The 27,264-nt window shown below is 47.1% G+C and overlaps 1 protein-coding gene across 4 annotated transcripts in view; it reads right to left on the bottom strand.

The window, feature by feature from the left end:
* NOLC1 (nucleolar and coiled-body phosphoprotein 1) overlaps positions 1-24,586 on the bottom strand; it is a 46,027-nt gene extending 21,441 nt beyond the window's left edge. For 3 of the 4 annotated variants that reach the window (XM_040436975.1, XM_040436979.1, XM_040436977.1), the window contains exons 1-5: positions 24,424-24,586; positions 22,969-23,024; positions 11,753-11,874; positions 9,538-9,656; positions 9,093-9,234 (exon numbers count right to left, since the gene is read on the bottom strand). In XM_040436975.1, the coding sequence (XP_040292909.1) occupies positions 9,093-9,234; positions 9,538-9,656; positions 11,753-11,874; positions 22,969-23,024; positions 24,424-24,534 (550 nt within the window). In that variant the 5' untranslated portion in view covers positions 24,535-24,586. The remainder of the gene's footprint in view (positions 1-9,092; positions 9,235-9,537; positions 9,657-11,752; positions 11,875-22,968; positions 23,025-24,423) is intronic. The other variant, XM_040436976.1, reaches the window with a different exon arrangement.
* Positions 24,587-27,264: the final 2,678 nt, after the last annotated feature.

The raw sequence follows: 27,264 nt of genomic DNA, 5'->3' as shown, positions 1-27,264 counted from the left end.
GATGGCTAACCTCTGGCACTCCAGCTGTGGTAAAACTAGAACTGCCAAGATTGCACACTTCCTTGGCTGTTCTCAGAACTCCACAGAAATGAATAGCGCATGCTGGTGCCATCAATGGTTTATTGGTACCATTTTTGGGGTGCATACAACTTTTTGATGACCGTTATTTTATTCCTCTCTTTTTTTGAGGGGGGGGGGGGTGTTACAGTTTACACTGAGCAGGAAAAATATTTTAATTGTATTTCTTATTGTATTATTAATTACATATCAGGGTACGCAGACCCTAAAACATTATCGCTGAGAAATAGGATATACAGAATCCAAAACAGAGTCACTAAACAATGTCACTTACACTGCTTGAACTCTGGATTATTCCACAGCGGAAGATGTTTAGATATTCTACAAGATAACCGGTATAGTCTCCTCAGTATTCTCCACGTTCCTATAGTATCTTTTATAAGTATAGACTGCACTGCAACCTAGCATGTAAGAGCGCCACTAAGGACCAAGGAGCACAGAAACCTCTTTCCAAGGACAAAACCGAGTAATGACTAGTCCCATTAATCCAATCTGTTATATGTCTAGCAATGCACGCCAAGTTGTACACTCTAATGTCTGGAAAGGCTATCCCACACTGCTCCCTTGAAGCCATAAGTTTGTTAGGGTTGTTGCGGGTATCGAAATTTCGATACCCAATCGATACTTTTGTCCCGGTATCGATACGATACCGGGATTTCCGTTTTTTCGATACTGGGCTGCGCTGCTGCGCAGTCTAGTATCTCTGAACATGAGCGCGCTGCTATCGGCGCGCTCATGTTCTCTCTCAGCAGCACGGGGAGAAGGAAGCTGTCCTCCCTCCCCCTGTGCTGCTGCCGCTGCCACCAATGAGAAGAGAGGGGCGGAGGAGGGGCGGCAATGAGAAGAGAGGGGCGGAGGAGGGGCGGCAATGAGAAGAGAGGGGGTGGAGGAGGGGCGGCAATGAGAAGAGAGGGGCGGAGGAGGGGCGGGCGCACTGCGCCACCAATGATAGGATTACTATCGGAGCGATGGGAGGAGACATCAGCTTCACTAGTGGGCGTTCCTTTTCCCTGCGCTGCGATTGGACAGCGCTACAGCCAGGGAGAAGGAACGCCCACTAGTGAAGCTGATGTCTCCTCCCATCGCTCCGATAGTAATCAGCAGCATGTGGAGCAGGAGAGGAGACAGTAATGGGGCACTGCTAGGGTTGCCACCCGTCCGGGATTGAACCGGACAGTCCGGGTTTGCAATCCTGTGCCCGGGTACAAGCCTTTCTTAGACCCGGACACAGGATTATTCTATTCTATTCATTGAAACTGCAGACAGTCAGTGTGGAGTCCGTCCGATCGCATATTTAAGCTGCTGCTGTCTGAGTGCACTGCACTGTCACTGATGATCAGCTGAGCGGAGCGCTCCCTCCCCCAGTCCCCCTCCTCCTCCAGTCCCCCTCCTCCTCCAGTCCCCCTCCTCCTCCAGTCTACAATCACTACAGTGATGCGGCTGCCAGGCAGGCAGCGCAGCCGCAGCAGCTCACTCACTGTTTAGTAGTCTCCAGTCTCCTCGCTCCTCCTCTGCCTCTCAGTCCCTCCCTCCTTCTCTCTGATAAGGAACTAAGTCAAGTCCACAGGAAGTGACATCAGAGAGAGAGGCAGGGAGGGAGATTTGAAATCATTCTTCCAGCAGCTCCAGGCTCCAGCAGCCTGCCCAACTAGTGCCCAGCCCAGACTGTGCCCGCTGTGCCCTGCTAGTTTTTCAACATGACCAAGACTGAGTCTGACTGTGACACTAGGTAATCACTTACTTTACTTCTAAAAAGGTATAAATATAAAACATTTGAAGCATGTTTGTAACAGTGTTTAAACAGCCTCAGGTTTCTGAATCTGTCAATCAGAAAAAACATTTATGTTATGTAGCTGATTGACATTAGCGATGGGCTGATGTCAGCAGAGCATAACAGTGTGTTTTATAACTCCCTGCCTGCTGCCGTTCTCTTAAAGGGCTTCTGTCACCCCACTAAAGTGTTGTTTTTTTTTGGGGCCAGTTAAATTAGTTATATTGCGATATATGAAAATATAATGGTGTTACTTACTTTGATCCAGCAGTTTATTCAAAAAATGAAGTTTTATCATATGTAAATTCGGTCTCTACCAGCAAGTAGGGCGGCTACTTGCTGGTAGCTGCTGCAGAAAACCGCCCCCTCGTCGTGTTGATTGACAGGGCCAGCCGGGATCTCCTCCTCCGGCTGGCCCTGTCGGCATTTCAAAAATCGCGCGCCTGTGTTGATTCGGCGCAGGCGCTCTGAGATGAGGAGGCTCGTCTCCTCAGAACTCCCTCAGTGCGCTTGCGCCGATGACATCACCAAAATAGAAGACGTCATCGGCGCAGGCGCACTGAGGGAGTTCTGAGGAGACGAGCCTCCTCATCTCAGAGCGCCTGCGCCGAATCCACACAGGCGCGCGATTTTTGAAATGCCGGCTGGCCCTGTCAATCAACACGACGAGGGGGCAGATTTCTGCAGCAGCTACCAGCAAGTAGCCGCCCTACTTGCTGGTAGAGACCGAATTTACATATTATAAAACTTCATTTTTTTAATAAACTGCTGGATCAAAGTAAGTAACACCATTATATTTTCATATATCGCAATATAACTAATTTAACTAGCCCCAAAAAAAAAAATCACTTTAGTGGGGTGACAGAAGCCCTTTAAAATAAAGACATGATATGCTAATGAGCCTCTAGGTGCTATGAGGGCGTTGCTGCAGCACCTAGAGGCTCCGTCCATTCACCTTTGGCAGTGGCACGCCCATGTTTAGTTGATTGACGTCCGAGTTCTCCTCTTCGTCCCGTAAATCCTGCGTCTGCGTCGAATACTAAACAGTACGGCGCAGGCGTGGGATCAGGGGCGTAACGATTGCGGTGCGACAGCAATCAGGGGTGGAGGTGGGACATGGGCGTGGTTGGAGGCGGGGCATGGGCGTGGCTGGAGGTGGGACATGGGTGGGGCCTGGAAAGGGCCCTCCCTCCCTTCTGTTCGGGTTTGGCTTGAAGAAAAGGTGGCAACCCTAGGCACTGCGGGCGAACGGAGCGGCGCCCAGGACTAAATGGTGAGTGCTGAGACATCGCTGGGCGCCGCTCTGTGTGGCCTAATAGTGAAAGTCTGGACTCATATACAGTAGTCAGTCTTTAACACATACAGGAGGCGGGTGCCGGCAGCAGAATCGCATTGCCGGCACCCTGCCCCTGACAGGGAGCTGCGATCAGCGGTGGTCCAAAATCATTGGTGGTGCAGTGTGCCCCCCCCCCCCCCCTCAATCCCCCCATCCCATTAAAATCATTGGTGGCACAGTGCGCCGGCCCCTCTCAACCCTCTAGTATTAAAATCATTGGTGGCAGTGGCCACAGGGACCTCTCCACTCCCCCTCATTGGTGGTGCAGTGGCAGCTTCTGATCGGAGCCCCAGCTGTGTAAGCCTGGGGCTCCGATCGGTTACCATGGCAGCCAGGACGCTACAGAAGCCCTGGTTGCCATGGTAACATCCCTGATGCTGTGTGCACAAAGCACAGAGCAGCAGGGACAGTGTGGAGTCCTATTCACCCTGATAGAGATCTATCAGGGTGAATAGGAAAAGGGATGAAAGATCCCAGGTTCTCGCCCCTAAGGGGGGAAATAGTTATTAAATAAAAAGTGAAAAAAAACAAACACTAAAATATGAAGTATAAATCACCCCCCTTTTCCCAATTTCACATATAAAATATATAAATAAACATATTACATCGCCACGTCAGAAAAGTCCAAACTATTAAAATATAAAAAAAAAATCTAGGTGGTGAATGCCGGAACAGAAAAAATAAAATAAAAACTGCGCGATTCGCCATTTTTAAAAATGAGGAATGCACGTGGCTTTTTTTGTTTATTTTTTTCGCGTGGTATCGAATGGTATCGAGTATCACAATACTTTTTCATGGTATCGAAACCGAATCAAAAATTTGGTATCGCAACAACTCTAAAGTTTGTGTAATTTAATTCTGGGATGTTTCCAATGCCAAAGAAACACTGTAAAGGCTTTTGTTAACTTATTGATATCAGTATGCTTCAACAATAAAGGAATAGTCTGTAGGGGTTATGACAATTTGGACATGGAGATCATTTTGAGTAGATGATTGCGCCTGATTAATGCACCATCATTAATGGAGGTCATGCCACTGTTGCAGTTCTCGCAGAATTTTGGCAATTAATGGAGCAAAATTTAGTCTATATATCGACTCCAGGGTATTTCCTATTTTTATTCCCAGATAAGTGATATACAAACTAGCTACCGGTATTCCCTACACATCTGGGACTTGTCCCCCAAGGTGTTTACTCTGCATGAAAAGTACTTTACTTTTTGTATAATTGATTCGGAATCCAGAAAAAGACCCAAAAGGCCCTTAATGCGTGCATCACTTTTGCCATATCCTTAATAGGGTCCGCCATGAATACTGTATCAGCAAATAGTGCTAGCCTCATTGTCCGCTTACCCACTGCCAGTCCTTCAAAGATATCCGACGAGTCAGTATCTGGCCAGCGGCTCTACTGCCAGATCAAAACAGCAATAGGGACATAGGGCATCCTTGTCTGGTACCCTTCTATAAGGGAAAAAGGTAAGATAGACACCCCGCAGTACATATCCTAGCCTTAGGGTTCATGTATAATTCTTTAAGAAAGATTTGGAATAGACCTTTAAAACCCATGGCATCCAAGATCAGAGCTAGCCATTTCCAACTGACATTGTCAAATGCCTTTTCGGCATCTAATGTTACAATAGCAGAGTTTCTCCCTAGATAGCCCATTGATCTCGCGATCGACAGCGCTAGCAGTACCTTGCGAATATTAGGGATTGCCGATCTACCCTTAACAAAACCCACCTGTCTAGAGGAGACCAGCGTGGTTAGAATATCTGCTAGCCTATTGGCTAGTAATCTGGAAAGTATTTTCAGATCCTGATTTATCAGTGAGATTGGCCTATACGAGGATGGGTCTTCAGGATCCTTCCCCTCCTTGTGTATTACGGTAATGAAGGCTGTATTTATGTGGTCAGATAGTCAGTTCCCTGAATGGAAATGAATAGTGTGGTGAGTACTGGGACTGAGCACTCATTGCTTTATAAAAGTCAGAAGAATATCCATCTGGACCTGGAGCCCTTCTAGTTGCCTGGATCTCCATTGCTGTTATTAGGGCATTTGGAGAAGCAAGCTGTTCATCGGTAATCTTAGGCAAAGCCAGTAATTTCTCTGAATTATGTCCAAACTTATGTAACTCAGCTTCAGGTCTAGCCCTCCCTATAATTTCCTTCCTGTCGGCCCATATGTCAGTCTCTCTGGGCCGAAACCCATTTCTCTTTAGTGATCTGGGTCCGAGCCGGGAGAAAGTCCACATATGCCGTTCTCAAAACATTACTCTCCATCACAAAATTCGCTCTTGCTAGCTTCTTTATAGATTAAACATATGCCATTAGGCGCCCTCTCAAGACAATGCTCCAGACTAAAAAATAAATAACCAGGAGCCATCGGCTCCTAAACTAAAAAATTTAGGAGCCAAACTAAATTGTTTAGTCGCCAAATTAAAAATGCATATAATAAAAAAAATAAAAAAAAGGACTGAGAAGATAAGACGCAGGTCACAGTAGTGAGTCAGCACTATATATAGGAGAACACAGCACCACATGCCTCACATCCATTAACATCTTTTGGGGAACAAGGTGACTAAAAATGGCAAATTGCGCAGTTTTGATTTTTTTCTGTTACGGCCTTCACCAGAGCGGAAATATTTTAATAAATATTAAACACTTTTTCGGATGTGGCAATATGTAATGTTTATTTTTTATTGTTTGTAAATTTTATATGTAAAATTGGGAAAGGAGACATTTAAAACTTTTAGTATTATGGTGTTTTTAACTTTTTATTTAATAACCATTTCCCCCCTTAGGGGCTATAACCTGGATCTTTTCATCACTTGTCCTATTCACCCCGATAGACCTGTATTAGGGTGACTAGGACCTCACACTCTCCCTGCTGCCCTGTGCATAGTACACACAGCAACAAGATTACCATGGCAGCCAGGGCTTCAGTGGTGTCCTGGCTGCCATGGTAACCGATCGGAGCCCCAGCAGTGTAATCTGCCACTAATGGAGGGGACCCTGTGGCCCCCATATAACAATGGGGGGGGGAGGGCTGTGACCACTGCGCCACCAATGATAGTAATAATGGGGGGCGGGAGGGCGCACTGCACCACCAATGAATGTCATTAAAGAGAACCTTTCATGGGTCCAAAGAATATGAACTAAGTAGCAGGCTACATAGAGCGGCGCCCAGGAATCTAAGTGCACTTACTATTATTCCTGGGCGCCGCTCCATTCGCCCGCTGTGGCCCCCGGTACTTTCAACATTCAGAGCAAGGAGGAGGAGACCCCAGTGTCTCTCCTTCTCCCTGACAGCAGCGCTGTCCAATCATAGCGCAGAGCCAGGGAGGTTTTTTTTTCTCCCTGGGTCTGAGCTCTGCGCTATGATTGGACAGCGCTGCTGTCAGGGAGAAGGAGAGACACTGGGGTCTCCTCCTCCTTGCTCTGAATGTTTAAAGTACCGGGGGCCACAGCGGGCGAATGGAGCGGCGCCCAGAAATAATAGTAAGTGCACTTAGATCCCTGGGCGCCACTCTATGTAGCCTGCTACTTAGTTCATATTATTTGGACCCATGAAAGGTCCTCTCCAACTCATTTATACAAGTGTAGGCAGCGGTATCACAGACTCGGCCTCAATAACAGGGCATGTGATCTGCATCAATTAACACCTCAGATGTGGCACCTGAGGGGTTAATTTCCGCGTATCGCATGCCCCGTTATTGAGGCCGGGTCTGTGATACCGCTACCTATACTTGTATTAATGTTTTACATTCATTGGTGGCACAGTGGCCACAGCTCCTCCCTGCTATCTCCCCATTGGTGGCCACGTCACAGTGGGCAGGGAGGGACTCCCTCCTTCTCCACTGTGCTAGTGAAGAGAACATGGCGCGTGCCATGTTCTTTAACGGATACTAAGCTGCGCAGCAACCCGGCGGTCCAGTCGCAAATGGCGACAAGACTAAAAAGTCTTGTCGCCATGTGCACATTTTAAGGCGCATTGTCGACAGTTTTGGTCGCCATCTGGAGCCCTGGGACAGCTTTTGCTGTTTCTCAAAACAGTGCGAGTGAGTGAATATATTCCCTGTTACAATCTACATATTCCATCCACCACCCCTGCATTATCTTTATAAAGTCCTCATACTGCAACAGATAATTTGGGAATCTCCATATAAAATCTCCACCTCTAGGGTGCTGAACTTCAAGGTCAAGAAGCAGAGCAGCGTGGTCTGATACGACCATATCACCAATAGCTATAGCTGCTACTCTGGAGAGCCACTGGAGACAAGAATAAATAGTTTATGTGGTACCAAGTATTATGTGCATGCGAGTAATGTGTAAATTCCCATCCTGGGGAGAATGTAATCGACAGCTATCTCTTAGGGACAGTGCAGTTACAAAGTCTGCTAAATTATCCTGATTACCCTTAGTTCAGTCATGCCTTCTATCTTCCTGCGCATTCATAACTAGATTAAAGAAAAACAAAAAAACAAAGACATATCTCTAGACATGACTCTTTTCTGGTATTCGCCTCAGTAGTGAAGCGACAAATGTTACCGCCTTAATCGGAACCTAAAAAAAGTGTCCATGTGACCTTCCAAGTAGAGTCTCTGTTTACTAGAACCACGCCGCAGGCAAGCTTCATATCACTTTTCTCTGACATTTTTAAAGGGAACCTGTCACCTCCCAAAACCACCCCAAGCCGCCAGCAGTACCTGCGTGTAGCCAGCAGTGCGTTTCGGATGATGCCTTTCTTCCTGAAGGCAGATGCAGCAAAAGTACTAAAAACTTTGTTTTATCCCTGCCCGGCGCGCTTCTCCACACATGCTTGAAGTCAAGGAGGCAGCGGCCACCTTGTTCCAAGTCATGGCAACCACGCCCCCTTCCCTGTGACTGACAGCCTTTTGGGGATTTTAATCTGCTGCCAGATTTTCAATATGGTAGGATAATAGAGTTTAAATCTAATCCCTTTCTTATGCAATCCCAAGCAAACAACACTATAAGCTCTGCGCTTTCTTGTGACCTCCGACGAGTAGTCATCAGCAAACAGTAGCACTGACTCCTTTCAAGATCAGGGGTTCCCGCCACACTCTATAAGCTCTTAGTATGTCTTCCTTATCTGACTAGTCCAAGTACTTGCAGATTACTTGCCTTGGCCATTTATATTTGTAGGGGCCTTTGTAGGTAGTTCTCGGGGGCCCCACTGTGTGCTCTCTCCACTTTCCTCCTATCCAATAGAGCCAGGGTCTGGGGCAGTTCATATTCAAACAAATGGCAGATTGAGATCTTTCTGCAGCACTGATTCAGGCACTCCTACATATCTCAAGTTGCTTCCACAAGACCTATTCTCCAGGTCGTCAACCCGGTCACTTAGCCGGTTAGCTAGCTGGAACAGATCATCAAGTTTGGTTGTGGCTTCAGCAGAGTCCTCCTCCAGGCACACCATGCGCTGCTCCACTTCTGATGGCCTATGCTCATGAAGCTCAACCTCCTCCTTATTTAGCGCTGTTTGCACTCTTGATGACAAGGACACAATGTCCGGCGCTAATTGTTTTGTCAATAGAGATCTATTGCACATCTTAGCAGAAAGCTTAGCATGACAGACCTAGGAAGCTTCAGCAATAACCAGGCTCTCATGGTTACGGATAAGAGCCCCGCGATTTCACTGAGGGGGATTCAGATTGGATGGCAGAGAGAGCTGCATTCCTCTGCCTTACCTCACAGCTTGCTCCATACATTCCCTCAGCAACTGACATATGGGTAAATCGTGGTAGCTGAAGGGGTTTATCTCTTAATCAAGACCAGCAAGAATTTGGAAGGTGGGGAGGGGTGCAAGCTATCAGTCGAACAAACATATGGGCACCCTTAGGCAGGCCTTATATCAGCTTTTCTACTTTGAAATAGAGACAAGGGTTACTACCTGGGGACTTAGTGACAGGTAGCTGTTTTTTCTTAGGCGCTTCATCTTCAGAACTACTAGAGTCAGAGCTGGAGTCCTTTGCTTTCTTCTGAGGTGGCGTTTTGACATTTGTTGCCTTCACCTGAGGAGTGGTCTTTTTCTGCTGAAAGGAGACAAGTATGGTAATGTGTGGGGGCAGAAATTAGGCAGTTAAGAGTGCACACCCAGAGTGAAAAGGCTCAGGAAGGAGATTTGCAACACAATGCAAATTTGATATGTATTTTAAAATCATCATTTTCAAGTTAAAACAAGGAACAGGTCAAAAACACAGAAGGGTGCAAATCGTTCTACTTTTATCTGCGTTTCTGTTCCAGTTTTGCCTTACAGACCAAACCTCTGTCTGATGAAGGCCCAAGAAGGCTTCTATCAAAACACAAAAATGAATGTAATAAAACAGTAAACATACTGGAGGAGCTTTCTTAGTGTCTTCTTCAGAGTCAGAATCATCACTGGAGTCTTCACTGCTGCTTTTGGCTTTCTTTGGTGGAGGCACTTTGGGTATGGGCTTTTTGCCTGCTGTAACAGCTAAAATATAAAGTGTTTATTAAAAGGGTGGTCCAGCACTAGATAGAGATGGCTGCCTTCTACAAAAAAGCACCACATGTTTATGTAGTATTACAGCTCAGCCCCATTCACTCCACTGTATCTGAGCTTCATAACCAGCGCACAACTCATGGACAGGCGTGGAGCTGTTTTTGGAATAAAGCAGTCATCTTCTTCTAATCTAAGACTATGAAACTATGAATTAACACATGTGGAATTATATACATAACAAACAAGTGTGAAACAACTGAAAATATGTCATATTCTAGGTTCTTCAAAGTAGCCACCTTTTGCTTTGATTACTGCTTTGCACACTCTTGGCATTCTCTTGATGAGCTTCAAGAGGTAGTCCCCTGAAATGGTCTTCCAACAGTCTTGAAGGAGTTCCCAGATATGCTTAGCACTTGTTGGCCCTTTTGCCTTCACTCTGCGGTCCAGCTCACCCCAAACCATCTCGATTGGGTTCAGGTCCGGTGACTGTGGACGCCAGGTCATCTGGCGCAGCACCCCATCACTCTCCTTCATGGTTAAATAGCCCTTACTTTCAAAGTTTTCCCAATTTTTCGGCTGACTGACTGACCTTCATTTCTTAAAGTAATGATGGCCACTCGTTTTTCTTTACTTAGTATTCTTGCCATAATACCAATTCTAACAGTCTATTCAGTAGGACTATCAGCTGTGTATCCACCTGACTTCTCCTCAACACAACTGATGGTCCCAACCCCATTTATAAAGGCAAGAAATCCCACTTATTAAACCTGACAAGGCACACCTGTGAAGTGAAAACCATTTCAGGGGACTACCTCTTGAAGCTCATCAAGATAATGCCAAGAGTGTGCAAAGCAGTAATCAAAGCAAAAGGTGGCTACTTTGAAGAACCTAGAATAGGACATATTTTCAGTTGTTTCACACTTGTTTGTTATGTATATAATTCCACATGTGTTAATTCATAGTTTTGATGCCTTCAGTGTGAATCTACAATTTTCATAGTCCTGAAAATAAAGAAAACTCTTTGAATGAGAAGGTGTGTCCAAACTTTTGGTCTGTTTTTTAATAACAGATAATCTGGGAACTGTCAGGCCGATAACCGATAATTTATACCGATATTCTGTGAATTTTCTTGTTTGAAAATAAATAAAAATCCTACACAAATCTGCTGAAAATGAACATGTTTATTGTTAACGTGTAGTGTTTTTTTTTGTTGTAAATCTTTCTTTCATTTATACTTAATATTTTGGTGTTTTTTTTATTTTTATTATTTTTATTATTTTTTTACTAACTTTTAGCCCCCTTAGGGACTAGAACCCTTGTCCTATTCATACTGAGAGAGCCATCAGGGTGAATAAGACTTCACACTGTCCCTGCTGCTCTGTGCTTTGTGCAATCGGCGCCCCAGGCTTACACTGCTGGGGCTCCGATCGGAACTGCCACTGAGGAGGCGACCCTGTGGCCACTACCACCAATGATTAATACTGAGGGGGCGCACTGAGCCACCAATGAAGATAACGATCTCATTAATTCATATACAGAAGGCGGGAGCTGGCTGCAGAATCACATACCTGGCTCCCGACCTCTATGAGCGGTAGCTGCGATCAGCGGCAGATAACCCTGCAGGTGCTGCACCTGAGGGGTTAACTACCGCAGATCGCAGCTACTTGTCAGAGGTCGGGAGCCGGGTATGTGATTCTGCAGCCAGCTCCCGCCTCCTGTATATGATTTAATGAGTGAGTTATCTTCATTGGTGGCGCAGTGGCCACAGCCCCTCCCCTCCTCTTGTCCTCCCTCTCATTGGCAGCGGCAGCACAGGGGGAGGGAGACACTGCTTCTTCTCCCCTGTGCTGCTGAGGCAACGCGGAGAGCGCTGTAAGCAGCGCGATCCGTGTACCCGATTCGTTATCAGAATATCTGCAAAATAGATGCCGATAACTTTCAAAATCCTGAATATCGGTAAAACCAATAAATCGGTCGATCCCTAGTACATTGCAATAATACTTTACTTGAAATCCCCTATTGATGGCATGGTAATACTTGTTATTGGATAACCCTTTAAGAAATTCACCACATCACTCATATTTTACCCTGTTTCTTTGCAGGTGGCTCCTCATCTTCACTAGAGCTCTCATCGCTGCTGGATTCCTTGGCAGATTTCTTAGCAGGCAGACCATTGACTGGGTGTTTCCTTTTCTTTGAATCTGGAGACCTGAAATTATGTTTCATGCATCTTTAAAAAAAATAAAAATAATCTATTCCCTAACTTTACTTACACAGTAAAAAATAAATATATATGAACTGCTTTTAATGGCGTGAGATAATGGGACCCTACATTTAAAATACTAGAGGTACCACAGCATTGGGGATGTCTTAACAGGTTGACTTCTAAGGACTCATGCACACACAGACTGTAGGGCTGTTCCAGAACCACCATGTCTCCAATTAGAGACTTTTTCCTCCTTCATTCTGTACAAATCCGAAGAAAAAAAAAAAAAAAAAGTGGCTTAATCCATCAAGCTCCGTATGTACAGAACTCCTGTATAAGTACTGGTCGAGGGGAGAATTTATCATGAGGGGACTATTTAAAGACCGTTTTGCTCGAGTCCTAGAAAAGCTACTCCAGTTTCCCTATTCCGCCACCTTGCCCATAGCAACCAAGGCAGTTTTCCTTTACAACACTTTTGATAAATCTCCATTTCAGCATTTTATTAACTTAGAAATAGGGATGTCCCGATACCATTTTTTTTTTTTTTTTAAGACTGAGTACGAGTACCAATACTTTTATTTAAGTACTCACCGATACCAATTTTAACAATAAAATACACACATGTATTTTGTGACCACTGACCAACCAAAAGGCCCAAAAACAGAACTATAATATTGTTTAAAGGGACACTGACAGGCCCAAAAAGTGTATGTATGTATGTATATAGATATATATATACATACATATATACATATACACACAGGTCTTATAAAGTGTATTAGAATCATCTAAGTATCCCCCCTGTCCACCTTATAAATACAGTAAAATGAAGTTTTATAACCTGCTTGAATCGTCTTCAATCTGCCCAAGGGGCGGCGTTTCATCTCAACTTGCGCCCAGCCAGCCTCTCCCCAACTGCCGTTTGAAGCGCCGCCCAGCTCATCAATATTCTCTTCGCTGGGCGGCTACTAGTGTCCCCGGCCATCTTCAGCGCATGCGCCCGGCACCCTCACTGGCCTCTGCTTTATGCGCATGCGCCGGGCACAGTTCAGAGCAGCGCATAAAGCAGAGGCTGCATCGGCCTCTGAGAATCAGACTGTGCGCAGGCGCGATGCGATCCCGGCCAGTGAGGGTGCCGGGCGCATGCGCTGAAGATGGCCGGGGACACTAGTAGCCGCCCAGCGAAGTGAATATTGATGAGCTGGGCGGCGCTTCAAACGGCAGTTGTGGCGAGGCTGGCTGGGCGCAAGTTGAGATGAAACACCGCCCCTTGGGCAAATTGAACACGATTCAAGCAGGTTATAAAACTTCTCTGAACTCTCTCCAAAGTATCAATATCCTTCTGGAGATATGGTCTCCAGTACTGAGCACAATACTCCAAATGAGGTCTCACTAGTGCTCTGTAGAGCGGCATGAGCACCTCCCTCTTTCTACTGGTAATGCCTCTCCCTATACACCCAAGCATTCTGCTAGCATTTCCTGCTGCTCTATGACATTGTCTGCCTACCTTTAAGTCTTCTGAAATAGTGACCCCTAAATCCCTTTCCTCAGATACTCAGGAGTTGTCAGCTTTCCCCCCCCCCTCATACGAGCGCTGCCTTCTCTTCATTGTTTACCTGCACAAATGCAATGGTGAGCAGGTGTCAATGCAACTATGTGGTCGCATTCACTTGCGACGGCAAGCAGGTAAATGGAGAAGGCAGCGCTCGTATAGGTGCCGCTTTCTCTTGAGGATAGCTAATCAATCTAAAAAAAAAAAATGCAGACAACCCCTTTAAGTCTGGATTCACGTCTGTTGTTGGCGGTATTATCTATCCACATTACTTAGACGTGTCCCAAAAGTATCTGATGGATACTATACTGAGTCTATTTTAGTGATGGTTTAGAAAATAAATGATTCAATACATACAAGTAATTTCCGAGGTTAAATGGTTTGTCTCCCTTTCAGCTAGGGGTGCACCGAAATTCCGGCGGCCGAAAAAGGGCCTAATCCATTTCGGCCGATATTGGTACATATCGGCAGAAAATATGGGGTTTGGGATTTGTCACCCGTGCCGGGCGGGCGGTTTACTTTAAGTCACTGCATCTTTATTTTACCTTACAATTGTGACGCTCCAGTAACAACTCTGCAGGCAGAGCGGAGGGCGGCGTAACGTCACTTACTCACGTGACGCGCCTGCTCCGCCTCCTTCATTCATAAAGTGGGCGGAGCAGGTGCGTCACGCCGCCCTCCGCTCTGCCTGCAGAGTTGTTACTGGAGCATCACGATTGTAAGGTAAAATAAAGATGCAGTGAGTGATTAGTCTGCTGTGAGCAGCAGGGCCGGGGCTGTTATGGGTAGGGGGATCGGTCTATGGCACTGTTATGGGGAGGGGGGATCTGTGCACTGTTATGGGGAGGGGGGATCTGTGCACTGTTATGGGGAGGGGGGATCTGTGCACTGTTATGGGGAGGGGGGATCTGTGCACTGTTATGGGGAGGGGGGATCTGTGCACTGTTATGGGGAGGGGGGATCTGTGCACTGTTATGGGGAGGGGGGATCTGTGCACTGTTATGGGGAGGGGGGATCTGTGCACTGTTATGGGGAGGGGGGATCTGTGCACTGCTATGGGGGGGGGGGGGGGTTCTGTGCACGGCTAGGGGGGGGGGGGATCTGTGCACTGCTATGGGGGGGGGGGGGGGGGATCTGTGCACTGCTATGGGGGGGGGGGGGGGGGGATCTGTGCACTGCTATGGGGAAAGGGATCTGTGCACTGCTATGGGGAAAGGGATCTGTGCACTGCTATGGGGAAAGGGATCTGTGCACTGCTATGGGGAAAGGGATCTGTGCACTGCTATGGGGAAAGGGATCTGTGCACTGCTATGGGGAAAGGGATCTGTGCACTGCTATGGGGAAAGGGATCTGTGCACTGCTATGGGGAAAGGGATCTGTGCACTGCTATGGGGAAAGGGATCTGTGCACTGCTATGGGGAAAGGGATCTGTGCACTGCTATGGGGAAAGGGATCTGTGCACTGCTATGGGGAAAGGGATCTGTGCACTGCTATGGGGAAAGGGATCTGTGCACTGCTATGGGGAAAGGGATCTGTGCACTGCTATGGGGAAAGGGATCTGTGCACTGCTATGGGGAAAGGGATCTGTGCACTGCTATGGGGAAAGGGATCTGTGCACTGCTATGGGGAAAGGGATCTGTGCACTGCTATGGGGAAAGGGATCTGTGCACTGCTATGGGGAAAGGGATCTGTGCACTGCTATGGGGAAAGGGATCTGTGCACTGCTATGGGGAAAGGGATCTGTGCACTGCTATGGGGAAAGGGATCTGTGCACTGCTATGGGGAAAGGGATCTGTGCACTGCTATGGGGAAAGGGATCTGTGCACTGCTATGGGGAAAGGGATCTGTGCACTGCTATGGGGAAAGGGATCTGTGCACTGCTATGGGGAAAGGGATCTGTGCACTGCTATGGGGAAAGGGATCTGTGCACTGCTATGGGGAAAGGGATCTGTGCACTGCTATGGGGAAAGGGATCTGTGCACTGCTATGGGGAAAGGGATCTGTGCACTGTTATGGGGAAAGGGATCTGTGCACTGTTATGGGGAAAGGGATCTGTGCACTGCTATGGGGAAAGGGATCTGTGCACTGCTATGGGGAAAGGGATCTGTGCACTGCTATGGGGAAAGGGATCTGTGCACTGCTATGGGGAAAGGGATCTGTGCACTGCTATGGGGAAAGGGATCTGTGCACTGCTATGGGGAAAGGGATCTGTGCACTGCTATGGGGAAAGGGATCTGTGCACTGCTATGGGGAAAGGGATCTGTGCACTGCTATGGGGAAAGGGATCTGTGCACTGCTATGGGGAAAGGGATCTGTGCACTGCTATGGGGAAAGGGATCTGTGCACTGCTATGGGGAAAGGGATCTGTGCACTGCTATGGGGAAAGGGATCTGTGCACTGCTATGGGGAAAGGGATCTGTGCACTGCTATGGGGAAAGGGATCTGTGCACTGCTATGGGGAAAGGGATCTGTGCACTGCTATGGGGAAAGGGATCTGTGCACTGCTATGGGGAAAGGGATCTGTGCACTGCTATGGGGAAAGGGATCTGTGCACTGCTATGGGGAAAGGGATCTGTGCACTGCTATGGGGAAAGGGATCTGTGCACTGCTATGGGGAAAGGGATCTGTGCACTGCTATGGGGAAAGGGATCTGTGCACTGTTATGGGGAAAGGGATCTGTGCACTGCTATGGGGAAAGGGATCTGTGCACTGCTATGGGGAAAGGGATCTGTGCACTGCTATGGGGAAAGGGATCTGTGCACTGCTATGGGGAAAGGGATCTGTGCACTGCTATGGGGAAAGGGATCTGTGCACTGCTATGGGGAAAGGGATCTGTGCACTGCTATGGGGAAAGGGATCTGTGCACTGCTATGGGGAAAGGGATCTGTGCACTGCTATGGGGAAAGGGATCTGTGCACTGCTATGGGGAAAGGGATCTGTGCACTGCTATGGGGAAAGGGATCTGTGCACTGCTATGGGGAAAGGGATCTGTGCACTGCTATGGGGAAAGGGATCTGTGCACTGCTATGGGGAAAGGGATCTGTGCACTGCTATGGGGAAAGGGATCTGTGCACTGCTATGGGGAAAGGGATCTGTGCACTGCTATGGGGAAAGGGATCTGTGCACTGCTATGGGGAAAGGGATCTGTGCACTGCTATGGGGAAAGGGATCTGTGCACTGCTATGGGGAAAGGGATCTGTGCACTGCTATGGGGAAAGGGATCTGTGCACTGCTATGGGGAAAGGGATCTGTGCACTGCTATGGGGAAAGGGATCTGTGCACTGCTATGGGGAAAGGGATCTGTGCACTGCTATGGGGAAAGGGATCTGTGCACTGCTATGGGGAAAGGGATCTGTGCACTGCTATGGGGAAAGGGATCTGTGCACTGCTATGGGGAAAGGGATCTGTGCACTGCTATGGGGAAAGGGATCTGTGCACTGCTATGGGGAAAGGGATCTGTGCACTGCTATGGGGAAAGGGATCTGTGCACTGCTATGGGGAAAGGGATCTGTGCACTGCTATGGGGAAAGGGATCTGTGCACTGCTATGGGGAAAGGGATCTGTGCACTGCTATGGGGAAAGGGATCTGTGCACTGCTATGGGGAAAGGGATCTGTGCACTGCTATGGGGAAAGGGATCTGTGCACTGCTATGGGGAAAGGGATCTGTGCACTGCTATGGGGAAAGGGATCTGTGCACTGCTATGGGGAAAGGGATCTGTGCACTGCTATGGGGAAAGGGATCTGTGCACTGCTATGGGGAAAGGGATCTGTGCACTGCTATGGGGAAAGGGATCTGTGCACTGCTATGGGGAAAGGGATCTGTGCACTGCTATGGGGAAAGGGATCTGTGCACTGCTATGGGGAAAGGGATCTGTGCACTGCTATGGGGAAAGGGATCTGTGCACTGCTATGGGGAAAGGGATCTGTGCACTGCTATGGGGAAAGGGATCTGTGCACTGCTATGGGGAAAGGGATCTGTGCACTGCTATGGGGAAAGGGATCTGTGCACTGCTATGGGGAAAGGGATCTGTGCACTGCTATGGGGAAAGGGATCTGTGCACTGCTATGGGGAAAGGGATCTGTGCACTGCTATGGGGAAAGGGATCTGTGCACTGCTATGGGGAAAGGGATCTGTGCACTGCTATGGGGAAAGGGATCTGTGCACTGCTATGGGGAAAGGGATCTGTGCACTGCTATGGGGAAAGGGATCTGTGCACTGCTATGGGGAAAGGGATCTGTGCACTGCTATGGGGAAAGGGATCTGTGCACTGCTATGGGGAAAGGGATCTGTGCACTGCTATGGGGAAAGGGATCTGTGCACTGCTATGGGGAAAGGGATCTGTGCACTGCTATGGGGAAAGGGATCTGTGCACTGCTATGGGGAAAGGGATCTGTGCACTGCTATGGGGAAAGGGATCTGTGCACTGCTATGGGGAAAGGGATCTGTGCACTGCTATGGGGAAAGGGATCTGTGCACTGCTATGGGGAAAGGGATCTGTGCACTGCTATGGGGAAAGGGATCTGTGCACTGCTATGGGGAAAGGGATCTGTGCACTGCTATGGGGAAAGGGATCTGTGCACTGCTATGGGGAAAGGGATCTGTGCACTGCTATGGGGAAAGGGATCTGTGCACTGCTATGGGGAAAGGGATCTGTGCACTGCTATGGGGAAAGGGATCTGTGCACTGCTATGGGGAAAGGGATCTGTGCACTGCTATGGGGAAAGGGATCTGTGCACTGCTATGGGGAAAGGGATCTGTGCACTGCTATGGGGAAAGGGATCTGTGCACTGCTATGGGGAAAGGGATCTGTGCACTGCTATGGGGAAAGGGATCTGTGCACTGCTATGGGGAAAGGGATCTGTGCACTGCTATGGGGAAAGGGATCTGTGCACTGCTATGGGGAAAGGGATCTGTGCACTGCTATGGGGAAAGGGATCTGTGCACTGCTATGGGGAAAGGGATCTGTGCACTGCTATGGGGAAAGGGATCTGTGCACTGCTATGGGGAAAGGGATCTGTGCACTGCTATGGGGAAAGGGATCTGTGCACTGCTATGGGGAAAGGGATCTGTGCACTGCTATGGGGAAAGGGATCTGTGCACTGCTATGGGGAAAGGGATCTGTGCACTGTTATGGGGAAAGGGATCTGTGCACTGTTATGGGGAAAGGGATCTGTGCACTGTTATGGGGAAAGGGATCTGTGCACTGTTATGGGGAAAGGGATCTGTGCACTGTTATGGGGAAAGGGATCTGTGCACTGTTATGGGGAAAGGGATCTTTGCACTGTTATGGGGAAAGGGATCTGTGCACTGTTATGCCCATAACAGTGCACATATCCCCCCCTCCATAACAGCGCCACCCACAGATGAATTTCATTCATGAAAAAGAATTATTAATAAAATCATTAAAAAAAAGTATTTTAAAAGTATTTGGGCAAAAAGGCAGTTTCGGTTTTCGGTCAAAGGCATCATGAATTTTCGGTTTCGGACCAGAATTTTCATTTCGGTGCACCCCTACTTTCAGCAAATGGCGTTCATCATGTAGACAAAGTTAATACCAGGCACTTACTAATGTAATGTAATTGTCCGTATTGCCTCCTTTGTTGGCTTGATTCCTTTTTCCATTTCATTATACACTGCTCGTTTCCATGGTTACGGCAAGGGTTGTCACGATACCAAAATTTTGAGTCGATTTAGATACCATAAAAAGTATTGCAACACACGACACCATGTGAAAAAAAAAAAAAAAAAGAAGAAGCCGTGTGCATTCCGCATTTTATGGAACGTCCAGCCCATAATAGAACAGTCCTATCCTATTTTTTGGGGGGGGGAGAGGGGGGCGGCGGCGGAGCAAGGTGACAAAAATAAATGGCAAATTGAGCGTTTATTTTTTTTCTGTTACAGCATCCACTGCATAGGATATTTTTTTTAAATATTTTAATCGTTTGGACTTTTTCGGACATGGCTATACGAAATATGTTTTATTTTTAAGTTTATATAGTTTAGATGTAAAATTAGGAAAGGGGCTAATTTAAACTTTTAATATTGTTTATTTTTTTTTACTTTTTCTGTAATTAACTATTAGCCTCTTTAGGGGCTAGAACCCTTGTCCAATTCACAGAGCTCTATAAGGGTGAATAGGATTCTGACACTGTCCCTGCTGCCATGTGCTTTGTGTACAAAGAAGCAGGAAGCTTACCGTGGCAGCCATGGATGGCTTCAGTAGCATCCTGGCTGCCATGGTAACCAAAAGGAGCCCCGCAATTTCACTACTGGGACTCCGATGGGAAGCTGCCACTGCACCACCAATGAGGAGAGGTGGGGACCCTGTGGCCACTGCCACTAATGAATAGACTGAGGTGGAGGGGATTGAACACTGTGCCACCAATGAATGTAATTAAACCATTAATACAAATGTAAGCAGCGGGTGCCAGCCGTATTGGCACCTGAGGGGTCAATTTCCGCGGTTCAGTAGATTGCAGTGCCCTGATATGGCCGACACCCACCGTTTACATTTGTATTAATGATTTAATTACATTTATAGGTGACGCAGTGGCCACGGCACAGTGGGGAGGAAGGGACTGCCTACTTCTCCACTGTGCTGCTGAGGAGAATATGGTGCACGCTGGGAGCCACACAGGAGCACTGCCTAGTATAAGAAAATAGCAAATCCCGGTAATGAATAGATACGGGTCAAAAAGTATAGACTGGGTATCGATACCTGGTGCAACCCTAGTTACGACTACCCTGCAATCCATCAGTGGTGGCCGTGCTTGCACACTGTAGGAAAAAGTGTTGGCCTGCTGTCCTGGCCACCAAAGGCGCGGACACTTTTTTCTATAGTGTGCAAGCTAGGCGACCACTGCTGGATTGCAAGGTGGTCGTAACCATGGATACAAGCAGTGTATAATGTGATGGAAAAAGGAATCCAGCCAGCAAAGGAAGCAATATGGACAATCACAGTACATTAGTAAGTGCCTTGTACTAACTTTACCTAAATGATAAAAGCCACTTGCCGAAGCGAGACATTCCATTTAAGTTCAAAATAGTGTCAAGGCCTCCAAATCTAATAAATGTATTTCAAAGGTCTGCAGTGTTATACAAACAATCATTTTTATATACTTGTATAAAACCAGGCACTAATAATGAGCTATAAGTTTGGGCTCTGACCACCCTTTCCGACCTGTGGTCATATGGCACTGGCTGTCCAAGTTACAATGATGCGGCATGATGTTCCGTCTGTCAATCATGTGACCTCCTTCACGACTGCCCCCACTCTTAGAACATGGCAGTCTCAGTAAGAGATTTATTTAGACCAGCAGTTCAGTGCCCAGGGAGTTGTGTGCACCCACGCTGCTGAACCTAGGCCATTACATATTCCATCTAAGGGGCAGGACAATCCGTGGAGGCGGTCATGCCATATCATTGTACCACAGTCGGAAAATGGAGTCGGAGCCCAGGTTATATGCTAGTGGACTCATTGCTGCTGAAGCCTGTGATTGGCGGCAGTGAAGTAGGTGACCATGCCTGGGAGGTAGTAAACAAGACGGAAACAGGAAGATGGACACACAGGAGCCAGCGTGTAGGACCGGAGAGGGCAAGTATGATTTGACAGTTTTTATAAAAAGCCCCAAGAACTCCTTTAAAGATTCCAACGGATAACACTAGTCATCAGAAAAACCCCAATGAATTTATTGGACTTTTTCTGTTGGAGCAGAAAACAGCTAGTGTAAAAAGACCTAGAGGATGCACAGAATTACCAAAAAGATAATTATGTACCAAAAACCGTGCCGACATGGGAGAGAGGAAAACTATGGCTGTTGTCTACAAGATACAGCGCCGCACCTCTACAGGGGTTATGTGCAGTATTGCAGTTGCCACTCAGCCCGATTCACATCATTGAAGCAAATTATCACACAAGTAGGGCCCAAGCACACAAATGCATTTTTTTTCTGTGTCCGTTCCTGTTTTTTACGGCCCGTATGAGGAACCTTTCACTTCAATGGGTCGGCGCAAAAAAAACACAGAAATGACGTGTACATTCTGTTTCCATATATCTGCATGGATATTCCGCAAAAAAAAAAAAAAAAAAAAAAAAAGATAGAACATGTCCTATTCTTGTATGTTCTATCTTTCCTGAGGAGCCGCGTAGCGGACATATGGATATGGATAGCACACAGTGTGCTATTCGCATCTTTTGCGGCCACATTGAAATGGATGTGTCAGCATCTGATCCGAAAATACGGTCGTGTGAATGGGCTCTTCTTACACCCTTCTGAATTGATTTATACATATCCCCCTAGCACGTGTTGGGACCTTAACTTATATTATTTACAATTGGCCACTAGGACCATCAGTGTCCCTCGATTTACACGTGTTAGTGATTCTAAAATATAGCTTTTATTGCTTGTCCATAAAATAGCTAACTGGGAACTCTATCTTAACTCTATAGTTAAAATTATCAGCATAGCCTGCCTGTCTGTTGACAATTATAACAATGTGTTCTCTGATTATCAAGTCCGTCCACTAGGTGGCTCTGTGCATCTGCAAGCTGCCTGTTTCATACGTCCTTTATTATTCAGGTGCCTCTCTGCTTGTGTAATGCACGCTGTTCTTCCCACAGCGTGTAGGCTCCAGCCACTTTAGCGGACTAGACTCATGTATTAGTGACTCACTCAGACATGAATAACGGCCAGGCTATTGCTGGCTAAAACGCTAACTTCACTAGCTGCCCCCCGACATGTTGGCGAAACATGTCGGGGGGCAGCTAGTGAAGTTAGCGTTTTAGCCAGCAATAGCCTGGCCGTTATTCATGTCTGAGTGAGTCACTAATACATGAGTCTAGTCCGCTAAAGTGGCTGGAGCCTACACGCTGTGGGAAGAACAGCGGGGGGCAGCTAGTGAAGTTAGCGTTTTAGCCAGCAATAGCCTGGCCGTTATTCATGTCTGAGTGAGTCACTAATACATGAGTCTAGTCCGCTAAAGTGGCTGGAGCCTACACGCTGTGGGAAGAACAGCGTGCATTACACAAGCAGAGAGGCACCTGAATAATAAAGGACGCATGAAACAGGCAGCTGCAGATGCACAGAGCCACCTAGTGGACGGACTTGATAATCAGAGAACACATTGTTATAATTGTCAACAGACAGGCAGGCTATGCTGATAATTTTAACTATAGAGTTAAGATAGAGTTCCCAGTTAGCTATTTTATGGACAAGCAATAAAAGCTATATTTTAGAATCACTAACACGTGTAAATCGAGGGACACTGATGGTCCTAGTGGCCAATTGTAAATAATATACTTCTTACACCCTATCTCCCCGCAGATGATTGTTCTCTTCTCAAACATCAGAAAGTGGTTGGGTTATCTGGGGCTTATGAAAAAACCAGACTGTTCCCCGCTGTGTGCTGAAAGTTGACAGCAATGTTGCTTTAGTACATCAGTGACTATGTTGTCTGTCCCTATTCTGGGTAACATTACTCAAGTAAGGTGCAGGAGCTTTTAGTCTAAAAAAAATTGACAAAAGTAGAAAAAACATAACTCACTTAATCCAATCACTGTAAATCTCAAGAAGCGAGGCCGGGCTAGCGTCCTGATCCTTCTGTCAAAGAAAAAAGCAAGGTAAATAAAAAATCATCAATAACTCTCCAAGGGATCCATACTACAGCCATGGGGGGCGCTGTCTATCACCCTCTGTGGCATCGGACCAGGAGCCCTTACTGCACACTTACACAATCAATCATAACATTAAAAACCACCATCGTCGGGATAGGTCATCAATATTAGATCGGTGGGGGTCCGCCACCCAGCAGTTTGAAGAGGTCCGGCTCCACACTCTCGCTGCCTTCCCTTCATTGTTTACCTGCTCGCCATCGACATCACAGCAGCAAGTAGTGTTCAATTGGACGGCTCGTTCCTACACACTTGAATAGAAAGGAGCCGTCCCATTGAAGTGAATGGGACAGCCTCGAATTACACTACTCACTGCTGCGATTATGATGGCGAGCAGGTAAACAATGAAGGGAAGGCTGCGCTCCCACGCGTATTGCCTTCTCTTCAAACAGTGATTGGTGGAGGTCCCGGGCATCAGACCCCCCCCCCCCCCGCCGATCTGATACTGATGACCTATCCTGAGGAAAGGCCATCAGTATTAAAGTCCCGGAAAACTCCTAAGAAACCGATAAATTGACAGAATATGGATTTGATGTCTACACCGCAGGTCAATTTACTCTGCAGTAATGGATGACATTTCTCAAAGGGGTCGTTCATCCCTGGCGACCTTTTCTGAAGCCCCGCTCCCAAGCATGGGAACCATACTTAAATGATCCCTGCACCTGGGTTCTGTCACCTTCACAGTCCCATAGCTCCTGGGTCTCTCCACGTCAACATCTGGTTTGATGCAGGGAGACATGTCAGCCACGCGACCCACCTCAACTTTTTGTTGACTGAGGCAGAGCAAATGAGCCGTAACCCAGCAGCAGGGATCAGGCAAGTATGATTTCCACCACAGGTCCCCCATGTACAAAAGGTCAGCAGGGAGGACCAACCCCTTTAAAAAGGAGCTGTAACGTGTCTGTTTTAGCAACTACTTGCATCCCATTTGTAAAAACAATTCTGAAGCTACTATTCTTATGATTTCACGTTGTGCCGTTCCTCCATTATTCCTTCTAGAAGTTATGAATGAATTACTAGCTGTTTGCAATGAAGGTCCAAATGGGTGTTACCAGTCTCTGCAGTGACACTGGCAGCACTGATGGGATTATGTCAGACTGTGCAGTGTTACACCCATCTGGAGCTTCATTGTAAAATTGCTAGTAATTCATAACTTCTAGATGGAATTGTGTGCTGCATAGTGATGTACATCATGACATCTATACAACATACAGCCATATTGGACCAAGAAATGGGGGGGGGCAATACGTGGCTGGGAAAAAATATGGGGACCCCAGCTCCTGCCCCAATAGCGACGCGGTGTCGCGCTCCCCCCGGCTATCACTCACCGCCCCGGTGGCCTTCTTAAACTCTTTAGCCGCATTTATGAACTGGTTGTCCTGCAGAAAACGCAGCACGTGAGGGAACAGATCGCTGGGCACCACGCGCTGATCCGCCATGCTCGCAGCTCCGACCTAGCACACAGCGATCACGTGGACAACAGGAAAGAGCGGCTAGCTGCTGGGCGCAGAGCAATGACGTCAGCGGAACTGGGACGAAGGTGGGCGTGGCGAGGCGGCCTTTTCCCGCGGAATGTACGTCAGTGCAGTGACACGTGCAGAGAGCGGCCTAAACAAACCATTGTGCGGAGAAAAGACTAGGCGCTATTTTAATGAGAAATAGCCGGGTCTACAGCAGCTGTCTATTTCCCATAACTGGTAAGGACCTTTTTGCCCCCTAGTGGTGAGGTCCTTCATAGATACAGTATTTAGCTATGTCAGAGTGAGGGTACTTTCACACTAGAGGTTTTCTTTTCCGGCGCTGAGTTCCGTCATAGGGGCTCAATACCGAAAAAGAACTGTTCAGTTTTATCCTAATGCATTATGAATGGAGAGCAATCTGTTCAGGATGTCTTTAGTTCAGTCACTGAACGGCGTTTTGGATTGAGGAAATACCGCAGCATGCTGAGGTATTATCTCTGTCCAAAATTCCGGATCAGTTGGCATTAATTTACATTGAAATGTATTAGTGCCGGATCCGGCATTAAAAATACAGCAATGCCGGATCTGTCATGCGCAGACCGGTAAAAATGTGAAAAATATATATAACAGATCTGTTTCTCCGAAAGACATCTGGAGAGACGGATCCGTTCTTGCAATGCATTTGTAAGACGTGTCCGCTTCTGGATCCGTCTACAAATGCTGTCCGTTTGCATGCAGATTGTCGGTGTAACGTTATACTTCCCTACTTTGTGAGATTTCCCTACCCTCGTCACTTCTGGTCGCACCGGGTTGGGAAATTTCACAGCAGAGTGTGCATGCGCCAGGAGCCTCGCCAGCGGTTAGGGTAGGGAAAAATTATGGGCCAGTGCGCAGGCGCGGTGATCGGATGGATGTTCTCAGCTGGACACCGGCCGAAACTGCGCATGCGCTGGGAGCCTCACCAGCGGTTAGTGTAGGGAAAAAGCACTGGCCCGTACTGGCCCATGACGCTTCACACCTCCTCACGTCATGTCCGGTGCGACCGGAAGTGACGAGGGTAGGGAAATCTCACGAAGTAGGGAAGTATAACGTTACACCGGATCAGGCAGGCAGTTTCGGCAATCTGCCGCAAGTGTGAAAGTAGCCTGAATTGGCTATTTCCCAGGACTCAGAAGGACCTGGTCCTCACTAATAATGAAAAATAGCCAGCTCTATAGCAGGGATCATTTATTCCCATATTGTCCTGGACCTGATCTATCATACTATTTAGCTTCACAGTGAATTAGCTAAATCCCATTCTCTGCACAAGAACCATTCTGGTAAAGCTTCGGTGACATTATTATTTGTATTTGTTTCACTTTGTAGCATTGACTAAAGTAACACAGGTGAACGGTGGATAATAAAGTCTTTATATTTATTTTCTATTTCCTGGACTCTAGAAGGACCTTCTCCCTCTATTATATACTGAGAAGGAGTCATGTAGGAGAGGTCCCTCTGAGTGATGGGATTTAGCCAGCTTATACAGAAATGACTATTTCCCAGACTCCAGAAGGATCTTCTCCATCTATTATATACTGAGAAGGTGTCATGTAGGAGAGGTCCCTCTGAGTGATGGGATATAGCTAGCTTACATAGAAGTGACTATTTCCCGGACTCCAGAAGGACCTTTTCTATCTATTACATACTGAGAAGGTGTTATGTAGGAGAGGTCCCGCTGAGTGATGGGATTTAGCCATCTCATATAGAAATGACTATTTCCCGGACTTCAGAAGGACCTTCTCCATCTATTATATACTGAGAAGCTGTCATAGAGGGACCTCTCCTACATGAGTGATGGGATTTAGATGGCTCATATAAAAAATGACTATTTCCCAGACTATTATATACTGAGAAGGAGTCATGTAGGAGAGGTCCCTCTGAGTGATGGGATTTAGCCAGTTTATACAGAAATGACTATTTCCCAGACTCCAGAAGGACCTTCTGCATCTATTATATACTGAGAATGTGTCATGTAGGAGAGGTCCCTCTGAGTGATGGGATTTAGCTGGCTCATATAGAAATGACTATTTCCCGGACTCCAGAAGGACCTTCTCCATCTATTATATACTGAGAAGGTGTCATGTAGGAGAGGTCCCTCTGAGTGAAGGGATTTAGCCAGCTCATATAGAAATGACTATTTTCCCAACTCCAGAAGGATCTTCTCCATCTATTTTATACTGAGAAGGTGTCATGTAGGAGAGGTTCCTCTGAGTGATGGGATATAGCTAGCTTACATAGAAGTGACTATTTCCCGGACTCCAGAAGGACCTTTTCTATCTATTACATACTGAGAAGGTGTTATGTAGGAGAGGTCCCGCTGAGTGATGGGATTTAGCCATCTTATATAGAAATGACTATTTCCCGGACTCCAGAAGGACCTTCTCCATCTATTATATACTGAGAAGCTGTCATGTAGGAGAGGTCCCTCTGAGTGATGGGATTTAGACGGCTCATATAAAAAATGTCCATTCCCAGACTCCAGAAGGACCTTCTCCATCTATTATATACTGAGAAGGTGTCATGTAGGAGAGGTCCCTCTGAGTGATGGGATGTAGCTAGCTTACATAGAAGTGACTATATCCCGGACTCCAGAAGGAACTTTTCCTTTTTGATTGTTTTACTGGTGGTTAGGCCGGGATTCCTCTGACAAACTATCAGCACCTATATGCA

This window comes from Bufo bufo, chromosome 6 (assembly GCF_905171765.1).
Source record: "Bufo bufo chromosome 6, aBufBuf1.1, whole genome shotgun sequence".
In the NCBI taxonomy this organism is placed as follows: domain Eukaryota; kingdom Metazoa; phylum Chordata; class Amphibia; order Anura; family Bufonidae; genus Bufo; species Bufo bufo.
Note: the sequence above shows the minus strand (reverse complement) of the source record. Positions and strands in the feature narration are given on the sequence as shown.